At 43.9% G+C, this 12,721-nt stretch overlaps 1 protein-coding gene across 16 annotated transcripts in view; it reads left to right on the top strand.

Moving 5' to 3' along the window:
* LOC115618974 (protein BANP-like) overlaps positions 1-12,721 on the top strand; it is a 186,603-nt gene that overhangs the window by 97,962 nt on the left and 75,920 nt on the right. The window contains exon 12 of one of the 16 annotated variants that reach the window (XM_030510986.1): positions 1,488-1,627. The exons of 14 other annotated variants lie outside the window; for them this stretch is intronic. In XM_030510986.1, the coding sequence (XP_030366846.1) occupies positions 1,488-1,523 (36 nt within the window). In that variant the 3' untranslated portion in view covers positions 1,524-1,627. Of the gene's footprint in view, positions 1-1,487; positions 1,628-12,721 lie in introns of those variants that run through there. One more of the 16 variants, XM_030510987.1, reaches the window with a different exon arrangement.

The raw sequence follows: 12,721 nt of genomic DNA, 5'->3' as shown, positions 1-12,721 counted from the left end.
TAGTTTAAAATGTTGTGCGTTCATGCTGGTTTTAAGGGAAATGATTGGATGACTGTATTTTCCTGATCCTCCCATGTTAGACAGGAGAGGCAAGTTTCATACAACAGTGCCATTCAGCCGTGTTTCATGCTAAAATAGTCATGGAATAAAACCCTGTAAACTCGGGAGGAGTAAAAAACTTCCACACTCTAAATGTCTGTAAGTGGAGTCTTGCTGATCATCTGAACAGTTGCATTAGAACATGCAGAGTAAGGCTATGCTGGAAGAAAGGTTTTCTAAAAGTAGGTGTTTATAAATGTGTGTACGCATGTCTGTGCATATATATGGGAACGTGATACATGTTTGTTGAGGTGTGTGAGAGCACAAGATAGGGAAGAAAAGCATGATTTAATCAAATTTTTTGTTGTTGAAATCAAGATAACTTTATATAAAGATATCTGTACTATGACATAGTACATATTTGTATATGTAGTATTTGTATGTCATATTTGGGATATTCTCAGTTCTGCCAAAGTGGTTGTGGCTGCACATGTGTATGTAGGAAATCACTTTAGCATCCAATTTTTTTGTTTTTAACTAACTGTACTCTAGGCCCTGCTTTTAGACTTTCCTTGAAAACAAATAGTGAAGTGCTGGGGTTGTTTTTCTTCACACCCTCAGCAGCATTTTGGTGCAGAAGAGTAACTGCTGCCTCTTGAGCATCAACAGGCATTGTCATGCTTCAGCTGGAATCTCTGCAAATCCCCAGGAACCCTCAAGCTCCTCCAGAAGTATTTGCTGCTCAACTATTTTCCAGTGGAGAAAAAAATAGGAGCAAGCAAATATTTAGGGGATTTTTATCTCCGTTCTGCATTAGATACTGAACCCTTCATCAACAGTTTAAGCCACGTGGGCCTGTTTTGCACCGAAGTGGATGAGTAGCACTTACATGATTCCTTGCAACAGCTCCATGCATGCATTAACGTGAGGGGGTAGAGGGGAGCTCTGTGCCTCAACTGTCTGCTGCTAATTAGCTGATCTGTGCTAAGTAACCATTTTTTGAGCTATTAGCTCATAAAAGTTGCAAACAAAAATGAGTTAAACTGTGTTTGGTTTAAGAATGGAAGTTGAAACTAATAAATTTTCTTTGGCACTTGTAGTGGGATAAGAGCACAAAAGCCTATCATACGATATGGTTCAATGGTCATGTAAGTCATAACAATCCAGTAGCTTGCAATCATCTGTACATGACCTGTGAGCAAGGAGACTTCTGTAGTTTTCCCACCTGTCCATTACTTTCTAGGAGAGTGGCTTTTTCTTCCATGTTTTGAACTCTAATACACACTGCCAAGGGACACTGAAGAATATTGATAAGTGAGTAATGTGTTACTTCTGTTATTGAATGTTTTTAGCTGACTACTAATGGTACTAGATTTTAGCTTGGCTACCAAATGCTCCCTTTGAAAATTCATCTCATGCTGCTGTTTTCCATCTGTTACTGTACACAGATTTTTGGGTATTCTCTTAATTCAGATGAGGTTTAGTACTGCCACCTGATGCAGGCTCTCACTCTGAATCACAAGTAAAAGTTTTACCAAAGCTGGGGCTGCAAAGAATAAAGTTGTTAGTTTCATACGAACTAAAGCATAAAATGGCATAAATCTACTGTGAAATTTTATCAGTAAAATTTCCAAGGTGATAGATAGGTTTTAAGCTTCGTAACAGTAGTAATAAATAGCAGCTTCTCTGGGGAATGCTGTTTTTCATGTTTTTTCCCCTCTTGAATTGTCTGTTTGGGTAGTTGCACCGAATTTAGATTTTGTTTTTCTGGCATCATTGTTTGTGGAAGTAATGAAATAATGCCAAAAAGAATGCTGTCTACCTACACGTTCTATTAGCTGAAAGATTCATATTTCAGTGCGCATTTAATAAAAATACCAAACTGCAAAAATAACTAATACTTGAAGCCTCAGAACAGCAGGGATTATTTTGGACTTTGCATTTTATACTTATGAATTACCAAAAGTTTTCTAATTTGTGTGTCTTTCCTCTGAATACCCGCCCTCCTTTCTCCCTAACTCCATCCTTTTCTCCCTTTGAGCTTCAGTGTTATGCATCTCAGGAGGCGTTCCATGTGTGTCCTGTACAAGATGATGTAGTACCACAGTGTTGAGAAGTATAGGTGGGGTTTAACGAGGTGGAGCAGTTTCAGTAGTTTGACAGTCCTTGATTCTGCATTTTAGACATTCCATTTTGTATGTCTTAAGCCAGTGTTTCTCCAATTTAGAAATTAATTAAAATTACACCAGGCAAATGGTCTTCAACTAAGAGCCTTAGTTCTTAAATTAAAAAGTTAATGCTCTTTAACAACTAAAATATGATCATATGTATTCTTGGAGAGCTGGCAATTTGTTCTGCTCCATGAATGAAAAAATAATAAGAGTAGCAGTATTTAGTTCACTTAGAATCAGTATCTGCAGGTAAGTTAGAAGAAGCAGGAGAATCAAGAACAAACAGCATGTATAGGTTTAGCAGCAAAAAAACTAACCAGTGAAAATTGCTTTTGTAGTAATCGGTCTTCTTACTATGTGCATAAAAATGAATACCGTGTGCAAATAAACATGCAGAGCTGCTTCTGTTGCATAAGGACTTGCCATCTTACATAGCTGTAGACACATTCTCTTGCAGATAAGTTTGTAATCACTTGTGTGCTGAGACCCATCCATAACTGTGAGGTTACATATATGTAGAGAGAGGGGTTCACATTAATAACACATTTTTCTGGTGCTTAATGAGGTATTTGTATGGAGCAGTGATTGAATTGTCATTTTCTGAAGCTTTACTCTGATGTTGCTGCTATAAGATTTATGGCAGCTCTGAGGTCTAAGAGAGTTGAGATGCAGGGCTGTGGGGGTAGATCACCAAGCATCGTTGTAATGTGTAATGATCATAGGAGAGGAAACAAATCCATGATGGGAAAATATATTCTTGGAAAGCTGCTGTAGTGATGGAGAAAATAGGGCAGACTTCAGTGCTGCCTAGTAGCAGTGTTGTGGTTGAAGCCCAGCTGGTAACATGGAACCATGCAGTCGCTCGCTCACTCCCCCCCTTCTTCCTCCCCCTGCTCCCGGAGGGATGGGGAGGAGAATCGGAAGAATGTAACTCCCACGGGTTGAGATAAGAGCAGTCCCATAACTAAGGTATAATACAAAACCACTACTGCTACCACCAATGATAATAATGATTAGTGAAATAACAAGGGGAGAGGATACAATTGCTCGCCACCCACTGACCGATACCCAGCCCGACCTGAGCAGTGATCTGGGCCTTCTGGGTAACTCCCCCCGGTTTCTATACTGGGCATGACATGCTATGGTATGGAATACCCCTTTGGCTAGTTTGGGTCAGGTGTCCTGTCTCTGCTTCCTCCCGGCTTCCCCTCCTCCCTGGCAAAGCATGAGACTGAGAAAGTCCTTGGTCAGAGTAAACATTACTTAGCAACAACTAAAAACATCAGTGTTATCAGCATTGTTCCCAGGCTGAAAGTCAAAAAACACAGCACTGTACCAGCTACTAAGAAGGAGAAAAATGACTGCTACAGCTGAACCCAGGACAGTATCCACCCCTTATTCCATACCATTCATGTCATGCTCAGATCCCACATCTCTCAACACACCATCGCCCCTGTCCCATATATACACATATATATACACCCACACACAAAGAGAAAGATATCATTCCCTAGTCCATGGACCAATCCCTGTAAAATTGTTGAACTCATCCAGTCCATGATGACAGGCTCCATCTCTTGTAATAGTCTTTCAGGGCAGGAGGGATGGTGTGTAGTGTTGGGTTGTTCCCTGCTGATGACACCGCCAAACTCTTCTGGTCACTGCTGAGCTCGTCTGGTTTCCTCAAAATTCATTCTTTGTTGAGGTGATGATCGGAGGGAAGTCAGGGTCAGTTGCTGGCGACCTGAAGATATCTAGCTGGTGGGCTATAAAAGTGTTATAGAGCAGGCAACAGCATACATTTGAGTTGATTGGCTGTTTTCCCCCAAGATTAAATCCCCTTGAGGTACACATAGGACTTCCCCATCTTCCCGCATTACCCACCAAGTATATCCAGGTCCCTGAGCAAAAGCAACCCCACGAGTGGGTTTGCCTTTACCTGAAGCAGGAATAACCCAGACTGTCTTCCCCAACAAATTCTTTATGTGCACCACAGGAACTTTATCCCCCTCTACAGGACATAAAAGTTCTGATTGGGCTGGGCCAGCCCTGTTGGCAGATCCCCTAGTGTTGACCAACCAGGTGGCTTTTGGTAAATGTGTATCCCAGTGTTTGAAAGTCCCACCACCCATTGCTCTCAGTGTAGTTTTTAACAGCCCATTGTACCGTTTGATTTTCCCAGAGGCTGGTGCATGGTAGGGGATGTGATATACCCACTCAATGCCATGCTCTTTGGCCCAAGTGTCTATAAGGTTGTTCTGGAAATGAGTCCCATTGTCTGACTCAATTCTCTCTGGGGTGCCGTGTTGCCACAAAACTTGTTTCTCAAGGCCCAGGATAGTGTTCCGGGCAGTGGCGTGGTGCACAGCGTATGTTTCCAGCCATCCGGTGGTTGCTTCCACCATGGTAAGCACATGGCACTTGCCTTGGCGGGTCGGTGGGAGCGTGATATAGTTAATTTGCCAAGTCTCCCTCCCCATATTTGTACTTCAGCCATCGTCCTCCATGCCAGAGGGGCTTTAACCGTTTGGCTTGCTTAAGTGCAGCACGTTTCACATTCGTGAATAACCTGGGCAATAGTGTCCATCGTTAAGTCCGCCCCTCGATCACGAGCCCATCTGTATGTTGCATCTCTGCCTTGATGGCCTGAGGTGTCATGGGCCCACCAGGCTAAAAATAATTCACCCTTATGTTGCCAATCTAAGTCCATCTGAGCCACTTGAATCTTAGCAGCTTTATCCACTCGCTGGTTGTTCTGGTGTTCCTCAGTGGCCTGACTCTTGGGTACATGAGCATCTACGTGGCGTACCTTCACCACCAGGTTCTGCACCCGAGCAGCGATATTTTGCCACAGTGCAGCAGCCCAGATGGGTTTACCTCTGTGTTGCCAGTTGCTCTGCTTCCATTGCTGCAACCACCCCCACAGGGCATTTGTCACCATCCATGAGTCAGTATAGAGATAAAGTACTGGCCATTTTTCTCGTTCAGCAATGTCCAAGGCCAGCTGGATGGCTTTCACCTCTGCAAACTGACTCAATTCACCCTCTTCTTCAGCAGTTTCTGCAGCTTGTCATAGGGGACTCCACACAGCTGCCTTCCATCTCCAATGCTTTCTCACAATAGGGCAGGACCCATCAGTAAACAAGGCATATTGCTTTTCACTCTCTGACAGTTCATTATATGGTGGGGCCTCTTCAGCATGCATCACCTTCTCTTCTGGTGGCATGCCAAAATTTTTGCTCTCTGGCCAGTCCATGATGACTTCTAGAATTCCTGGACGACTGGGATTTCCTCTTCGAACTCATTGTGTAATTAGTGCGGCCCATTTACTCCATGTAGCATCAGTTGTATCATGTGTAGAGGAGACCCTGCCTTTCAAAATCCAGCCCAGCACAGGCAATCGGGGTGCCAGCAGGAACTGCGCTTCAGTGCCAATCACTCCTGAGGCAGCTCGAACCCCTTCATAGGCTGCCAGTATCTCTTTTTCAATAAGAGTGGAGCTGGTCTCGGTTCCTTTATATCCCCGACTCCAAAAGCCAAGGGGTCGACCTCGAGTCTCCCCTGGAGCTTTCTGCCAGAGGCTCCAGGTAGGACGATTCTCCCCAGCTGCGCTATAGAGCACATTTTTCACATCTGGCCCAGTCCAGACTGGTCCAAGGGCTACTGCATGAACTATTTCTTGTTTAATTTGTTCAAAGGCTTGTTGTTGCTCAGGGCCCCATTTAAAATCATTCTTCTTCCGGGTCACGTGAGAGAGAGGGCTTACAATCAGACCGTAATTTGGGATGTGCATTCTCCAGAACCCCACATCACCTAAGAAAGCTTGTGTTTCTTTCTTGTTAGTTGGTGGAGACATTGCTGTTATCTTGTTGATCACATCTGTGGGGATCTGGCGACATCCATCTTGCCATTTTTTTCCCAAAAATTGAATCTCCTGTGCAGGTCCCTTGACCTTACTCCATTTTATGGCAAAACCGGCCTTCAGCAGGATTTGGATTATCTTTCTCCCTTTCTCAAAAACTTCTTCCACTGTATCACCCCACATGATGATGTCATCAATGTATTGCAGGTGTTCTGGAGCTTGCCCTTGTTCCAGTGCAGTCTGGATCAATCCATGGCAGATGGTAGGGCTGTGTTTCCACCCCTGGGGCAGTCGGTTCTAAGTGTACTGGACGCCCCTCCAAGTAAAAGCGAACTGTGGCCTGCATTCTGCTGCCAAAGGGATTGAGAAAAATGCATTGGCAATATCACTTGTGGCATCCCACTTGGCTGCCTTTGACTCCAGTTCATATTGAAGTTCTAGCTTGTCTGGTACGGCAGCACTCAATGGTGGTGTGACTTCGTGCAGGCCATGATAGTCTACTGTTGGTCTCCACTCTCCATTAGACTTTTGCACTGGACATGTGGGGCTATTAAAGGGTGAGCGGGTCCTGCTGATCACTCCTTGGCTCTCCAGTCTGCGGATCAGCTTATGGATGGGAATCAGGGAGTCTTGGTTGGTGCGATATTGCCACCGGTGCGCTGTTGTGGTCGCGATTGGCACTTGTTCTTCGACCTTCAGCAACCCCACAACAGAAGGATTCTCAGAGTGACAAGGCAAGATGGACAGCTGCTTAATTTCCTCTGTCTCCAAGGCAGCGATACCAAAAGCCCATCTAGACCCTTTTGGGTCTTTGAAGTACCCTCTCCTGAGATAGTCTATGCCTAGGATGCATGGAGCCCCTGGACCATTCACAATGGGGTGCTTTTGCCACTTCCTCCCAGTCAGGCTGATTTCAGCCTCCAGTACAGTTAACGCTTGGGATCCTCCTGTCACTCCAGAAATATAAATGGGTTTCACGCCTTGATACCTTGATGGCATCAGGGTACACTGTGCACCGATATCTACTAGATCCTTATACTTCTGTGGGATTCATGTGCTTGGCCTTCTGATCCACACAGTCCAGTAAACCTTATTGTCCCTCTCCTCCACCTGGATGGAGGCAGGGCCCCTCTAATAGTGATCACAAGATTGTCCACTTATGTCTTGTCGAAAGGGATTCGTATTCCTTATCACAGGAGCTGGAGTAAAATTAGTTCTTCCACTCCATCTGGGAAACTGCTCACCAGAGACTGGAGCAGCAACTTTCCTGGGAGGATCATCCTTGACCATTGTTCTCCTCTTCAGTTCACACACCCGTTCCCCCAGAACTGAGGTAGGTTTTCCATCCCACTTTCTCATGTCTTCTCCGTGATCCCGCAGGTAAAACCATAGGGTGGCACGTGGCGTGTATCTCCTATGTTTTCTTTTTCAAGCAGTAGGGCGCCTTCTGTTAATAGCTGAGACATGGGTTGGTACGCGTGGGGAGCTGGATAGATCGGAGAAATCGTCTCTCAATTGTTTGACCTCCTGGGACAGTTTTTCCACAGCTGAAATGATGGAAGGGGTGAGATTGTCTTCGGACTCTCGGAGTTGACGAATCAGGCAATCCACTGTTGGTGATATTCTGTCATTCCAGGTCATTGATGCCAATGTGTGGGCATATGATGATGGTGCACTCCGTGTAAGTTTCCGCCACATGGGTCGTGTACATTCGACTTCATCTGGATCTACGGATGTGTTCCTGGCATCCGGCTTACGATAGATCATCTCTATAATGGCTGATTCCCTCAGGGACTGGATGCCTTTCTCTATCGTGGTCCAGTTGGCTGAGCGACACATAATATCGTCTTTGTAGGGAAACCTTTCCTTCGCAGCTGCCAGGAGCCGCCTCCAAAGACCGAGGGCTCGCTTCTCTCTTGCAATCGCTTTGTCAATTCCTCCTTCCCTAGCAAATGATCCCAGCTGCTTGGCTTCCCTACCTTCTAGTTTGTGACCGTCGGCCCCATTGTCCCAGCATCGGAGCAACCAGGTGACAACGTGCTCCCCTGGAAGACGGGTGAAATCTTTTCGCATATTCCACAGTTCGGTTGAGGTCCGGGGTCGAGAAGTCACCTCTTCTTCTTCTTCCTCTTCCTCTGATCCACGTAGTAGTAACTCTTGTTCAGATGCTGTTCCATGTAGTAATGGCATTGGGTCTTCATCTTTCTTCGCTTCGTGTGTTGCTCTTTTTGCCTCTCGTTTGCTTTTGCTTACAGGGGCAACAGACATTGTCACAAACTGGCCATTTGGTTTAGCTGCAGTGTTTGTCACTGTGGTTGGAGTGGCTGCAGTGTCTGCCACTAGGATTGGAGTGGTTGCAATGTCTATTGCTGGGGTTGGTGCAGCTGTTGTGCTTGGGAGTTGAGTAACCAACAGCTCCATTGTCTGTTGCTGTCAGGGTTTGAGTAGCTACTGTGCTTGTCACTGTGGTTGGTGTAGCTGCAGTGCTTGGAGTAGCCACATTGTCTGTTGCTGTCGGGGTTTGAGTAGCTGCTGTGCTTGTCACTGGGGTTGGTGTAGCTGCTGTATTTGAAGTTGGAGTAGTTGCGTTGTCTGTTGTGGTCAGGGTTTGAGTAGCTGTTGTGCTTGTCACTGGGGTTGATGTAGCTGCTGTATTTGAAGTTGGAGTAGCTGCGTTGTCTGTTGCTTTGCCATCAGATCCAGAGACATTTTTTTCCCTTTGAAGGTGCTCTGTAGGCGTAGCCCAAGCCCCAGCACGTTGCAGCGAGTTGTCTCTCTCTGGTATTACCAGGACGACAGCACACCTCGTTTAAGTGTTTTACTAGTTTTTCCGGATGTTGCACTTGTTCAGGGGTGAAGTTCCAAAGCACTGGAGGGGCCCACTGGCCTAGATAGTTGCCCATACTATCCCACACACCCTGCCACTCATGACTGTCCAGCCTCAGGGAAAATCTCTTGGTGGTCTTCCTATATCGTTGTCTAACCCTAGACCAGATTTGAACCCGATACTGCTTAACTTTCGAGATTAAATGAATTAGGATGTTTCCGGGACAGGATGGCCGTGGGTAAAACACACTCCGTATGTGTGCCAACATGCTGATCCCCAGCACAATCAGCAGGCAGGTTTCAAGGGTATTCAAAGGTCATCTAAAACCTTCAGAACTCTCAACTGCTGTTGCAAATAGGCTGGTGGGGGAGCAGGGGGTGTAAGGGAATGCCTCCTTCATAAGTTGACCCCCCGAGGAGAAAAAAAAAAGATATGCAATTGCTAAAATATTTCATTATATACCTCCCAAAGTATAGAGGTGATGGCTACGCTGGAAGCTCAAACCAGACCAGTTTCATGATCAATGAGTCTATTGTATTACAAGTCATTACCATGAAGTACAGTGAAACAAGAACCTTAGCCCAGGCCCCCCAGCCGATAAACACTAAAACAGCAAATAGTGGCTTTAAGTAAGGTACGACATGCTTGAAACTCTGAGATCAAGCGCAACAAGTCTGAGAGCCAAATAATCACCATTGTGACGAGTAGTAACAATGAATGCTTATCACAAATACAATTAGACACACTCTGGTCAGATCTGTCATTATCTCAACCCTTCGTGCCCCACGTTGGGCGCCACAAAGAACTGTCGTGGTTTGAGCCTAGCCAGTAACTCAGAACCAAGCAGCCACTCGCTCACTCCCCCCCTTCTTCCTCCCCCCACTCCCGGAGGGATGGGGAGGAGAATCGGAAGAATGTAACTCCCATGGGTTGAGATAAGAGCAGTCCCGCAACTAAGGTATAATACAAAACCACTACTGCTACCACCAATGATAATAATGATTAGCGAAATAACAAGGGGAGAGGATACAATTGCTCACCACCCACTGACCGATACCCAGCCCAACCCGAGCAGTGATCTGGGCCTTCTGGGTAACTCCCCCTGGTTTATATACTGGGCATGACGTGCTGTGGTATGGAATACCCCTTTGGTTAGTTTGGGTCAGGTGTCCTGTCTCTGCTTCCTCCCGGCTTCCCCTCCTCCCTGGCAAAGCATGAGACTGAGAAAGTCCTTGGTCGGAATAAACATTACTTAGCAACATCTAAAAACATCAGTGTTATCAGCATTGTTCCCAGGCTGAAAGTTTAAAAAACACAGCACTGTACCAGCTACTAAGAAGGAGAAAAATGACTGCTATAGCTGAACCCAGGACACTGTGTGCATGAGCGTGTGGTTGTGTTCCAAAAGGAAGGTGACTGTAACTTCTGCACCAGCCTCTGTAGTCAGTTGAAAAGGCTTTTTCTTTTTTCAGCATATCTGCTTTGAATAACTTGCACAGAAAAATAACCAGGATTGTTAGAAGAAAAAGAACAAAATTAAAAGCCCAATATAGTTCATCTGGAACTTAAAAACTGCTTCAATGGATTTGAATAAAATAAAGGATTATTTCTGATAGTTTTTCACTAATAGATTCTACTAAATTCTCACAGGTCTGCTCTATTTTTAGGAGCAAAAATTAAGAGAATAGTTCTGAAACAAAATGTGCTTTATGCAAATTTCACATAGAAGCACAATATATTTATGGGTAAAGATTGCTTAAAATACCTATATGTGAGCATTTTACAAAATTGTTTTTTTTCTTGAAGATAGTCCTTCCTGCACATGCACTTTTTAATTTGGCATTCACAAAAGAGGCGTTCTCTGCTTTGAGTGTTCTTCCAAGTAGATCATCAAAAACAGTCACCATGTTTTTAGTTTTGAAAACTGTTTGCTAGAGGAAGTAGTATTTTAGCAAATTAAAATTGACAAATCCAATTTTAAAGCATTTAAGCGTACTAAGACTTACAAATGTGTATGGATTAAAAAAGCTTGGGGAAAAACCACTACTACTTAGGTGGTGATGCAAAGTATCTCTAGAAAAATTAATGTTCTAAGAAAAATAGTAACATATTTGTTATTAGGCATGGGTAATTAAAAAAGTAGCTGTAATAAACTATATTACATGTAGCTTAATTGCAGAATTTAAAATGCATTTGTAGATTTGCACCTACTTTGTGGCTGTAAAGCAGGGTGAGTAGAGGTCCAGTAGATAGCAACTGATATCCAGTGGTCCTGGTTGTCATCACTCTGTGTAAGATTCCTGAAATGAATCTGTGCTAATCGGTTACTCCAGGTTGTTATATTTGATGATAGAACGACAGGATTCTTCTACCTGAATATGAGGAGACAGTACTTGGGGGGGAAAAGACAGTCCTTCAACAACAGCCAACAAAACATCACAAAATAGGAACAAAATGACAGAAGGGGAACCACTACTTAAGAGATATTGATGGGAAAAGACATTCTCTGCAGTTACAGAATGCAGAACTAATTTGGAGATTTCATTGAATATGCCATATGTTTTTTAATATATAACGTAATTTATCCACTTTTGGGGAGAATGCTGAGTGGTTTTGAAGCTCACTGAAAGTCAGCAGGCCTTGCTCTGTAAATGAATTAACAGTTCTGAAAAACATCTATGTTGCAAATCCAGGGATTTGGTATTGTTCGTTAAGGCTTCAATTCTGATGCAGTTATGGTGACAGGACCATTTCTTTCCATGCCTGTGCTACTGAGATGGGGGATCCTCCTTGGAGAGCCTGAAAGTGAATAATGAGAATATGGAGTGGTTCTTTGTGTCTAGTTATGGAAAATTTCAGAAATGAGTTATTGGATGATGGAGTTCACTAGTCAGCACAGAAAACTGTACCAGATAGTGAAAGCCACCGTGACTGGAGAATAGCTTCAATTTTTATTCTTAAGGTTTTAAATTTCAAAATGTGTAAAATACTCTGTTTTCATTAAAGAATGGAAAACCTCAATATTTTGCTAGCACATTTTTTCATCTTTTGTTACTTAACAAGTGATTAATAATGGTTTTTAAAAAAAATATTTATTTATTCTTTTTCGATTCAGAGATTGAGAGACAGGACGCAGCTTGATGCAAGCAAGATGTCGTTTTATTACAGTTATCCATATATATTTATACTTGTTCCTACCTAGCGTGTCTCATACTGATTGGTCTATCTTTTACAGAAGGCACACACTAATTGGCTAACATAAGACAAACTATTAATCAAGCATTTATCTCCCCCCAGCAACATCTTTCTTACACAAAGAGTTAGCTCCTCTCCATCAAGGTCGGCTACTCCCTTCTGTCTCGACCTTCCCAACCCATGATTGATAAATAAACACTGGGCCATTCTTTCTCAGCCAAGTTTTTATCCTTATCTTATTCCTCCCATGGTTTACGACGGACAAGTTCCAACACGTCTCCTTCTATCAGCTGAACAGCACTGGGAGTCCTGCTGAGAATAGCCAAATCCTGTCCCACATCTCCCCCTTCCTGTTGCACAAAAAGAATTTTTTCATGGAACGCTCTATCAATCTCTGTAGACACTGCAACAGACAGGGTAAAAGGATTAACAGGAGAACAAAGACAGCCAAGGCGTAAACAATTGTCTTTACCAAACTCCTTAACCATCCTGATAGCCCCCATCCTCCAAGGAGTTTATCTAACCAATCCCAACTATCGTCTTGTCGGAGTTTAAAGACTCCTTTTTTAAGCTGTTGAATACTGGCATGGATTGATTCTGAGTGATCGGAGAGATTCATACAACACA

This window comes from Strigops habroptila, chromosome W, assembly GCF_004027225.2.
Source record: "Strigops habroptila isolate Jane chromosome W, bStrHab1.2.pri, whole genome shotgun sequence".
Lineage (NCBI taxonomy): Eukaryota > Metazoa > Chordata > Aves > Psittaciformes > Psittacidae > Strigops > Strigops habroptila.
Note: the sequence above shows the minus strand (reverse complement) of the source record. Positions and strands in the feature narration are given on the sequence as shown.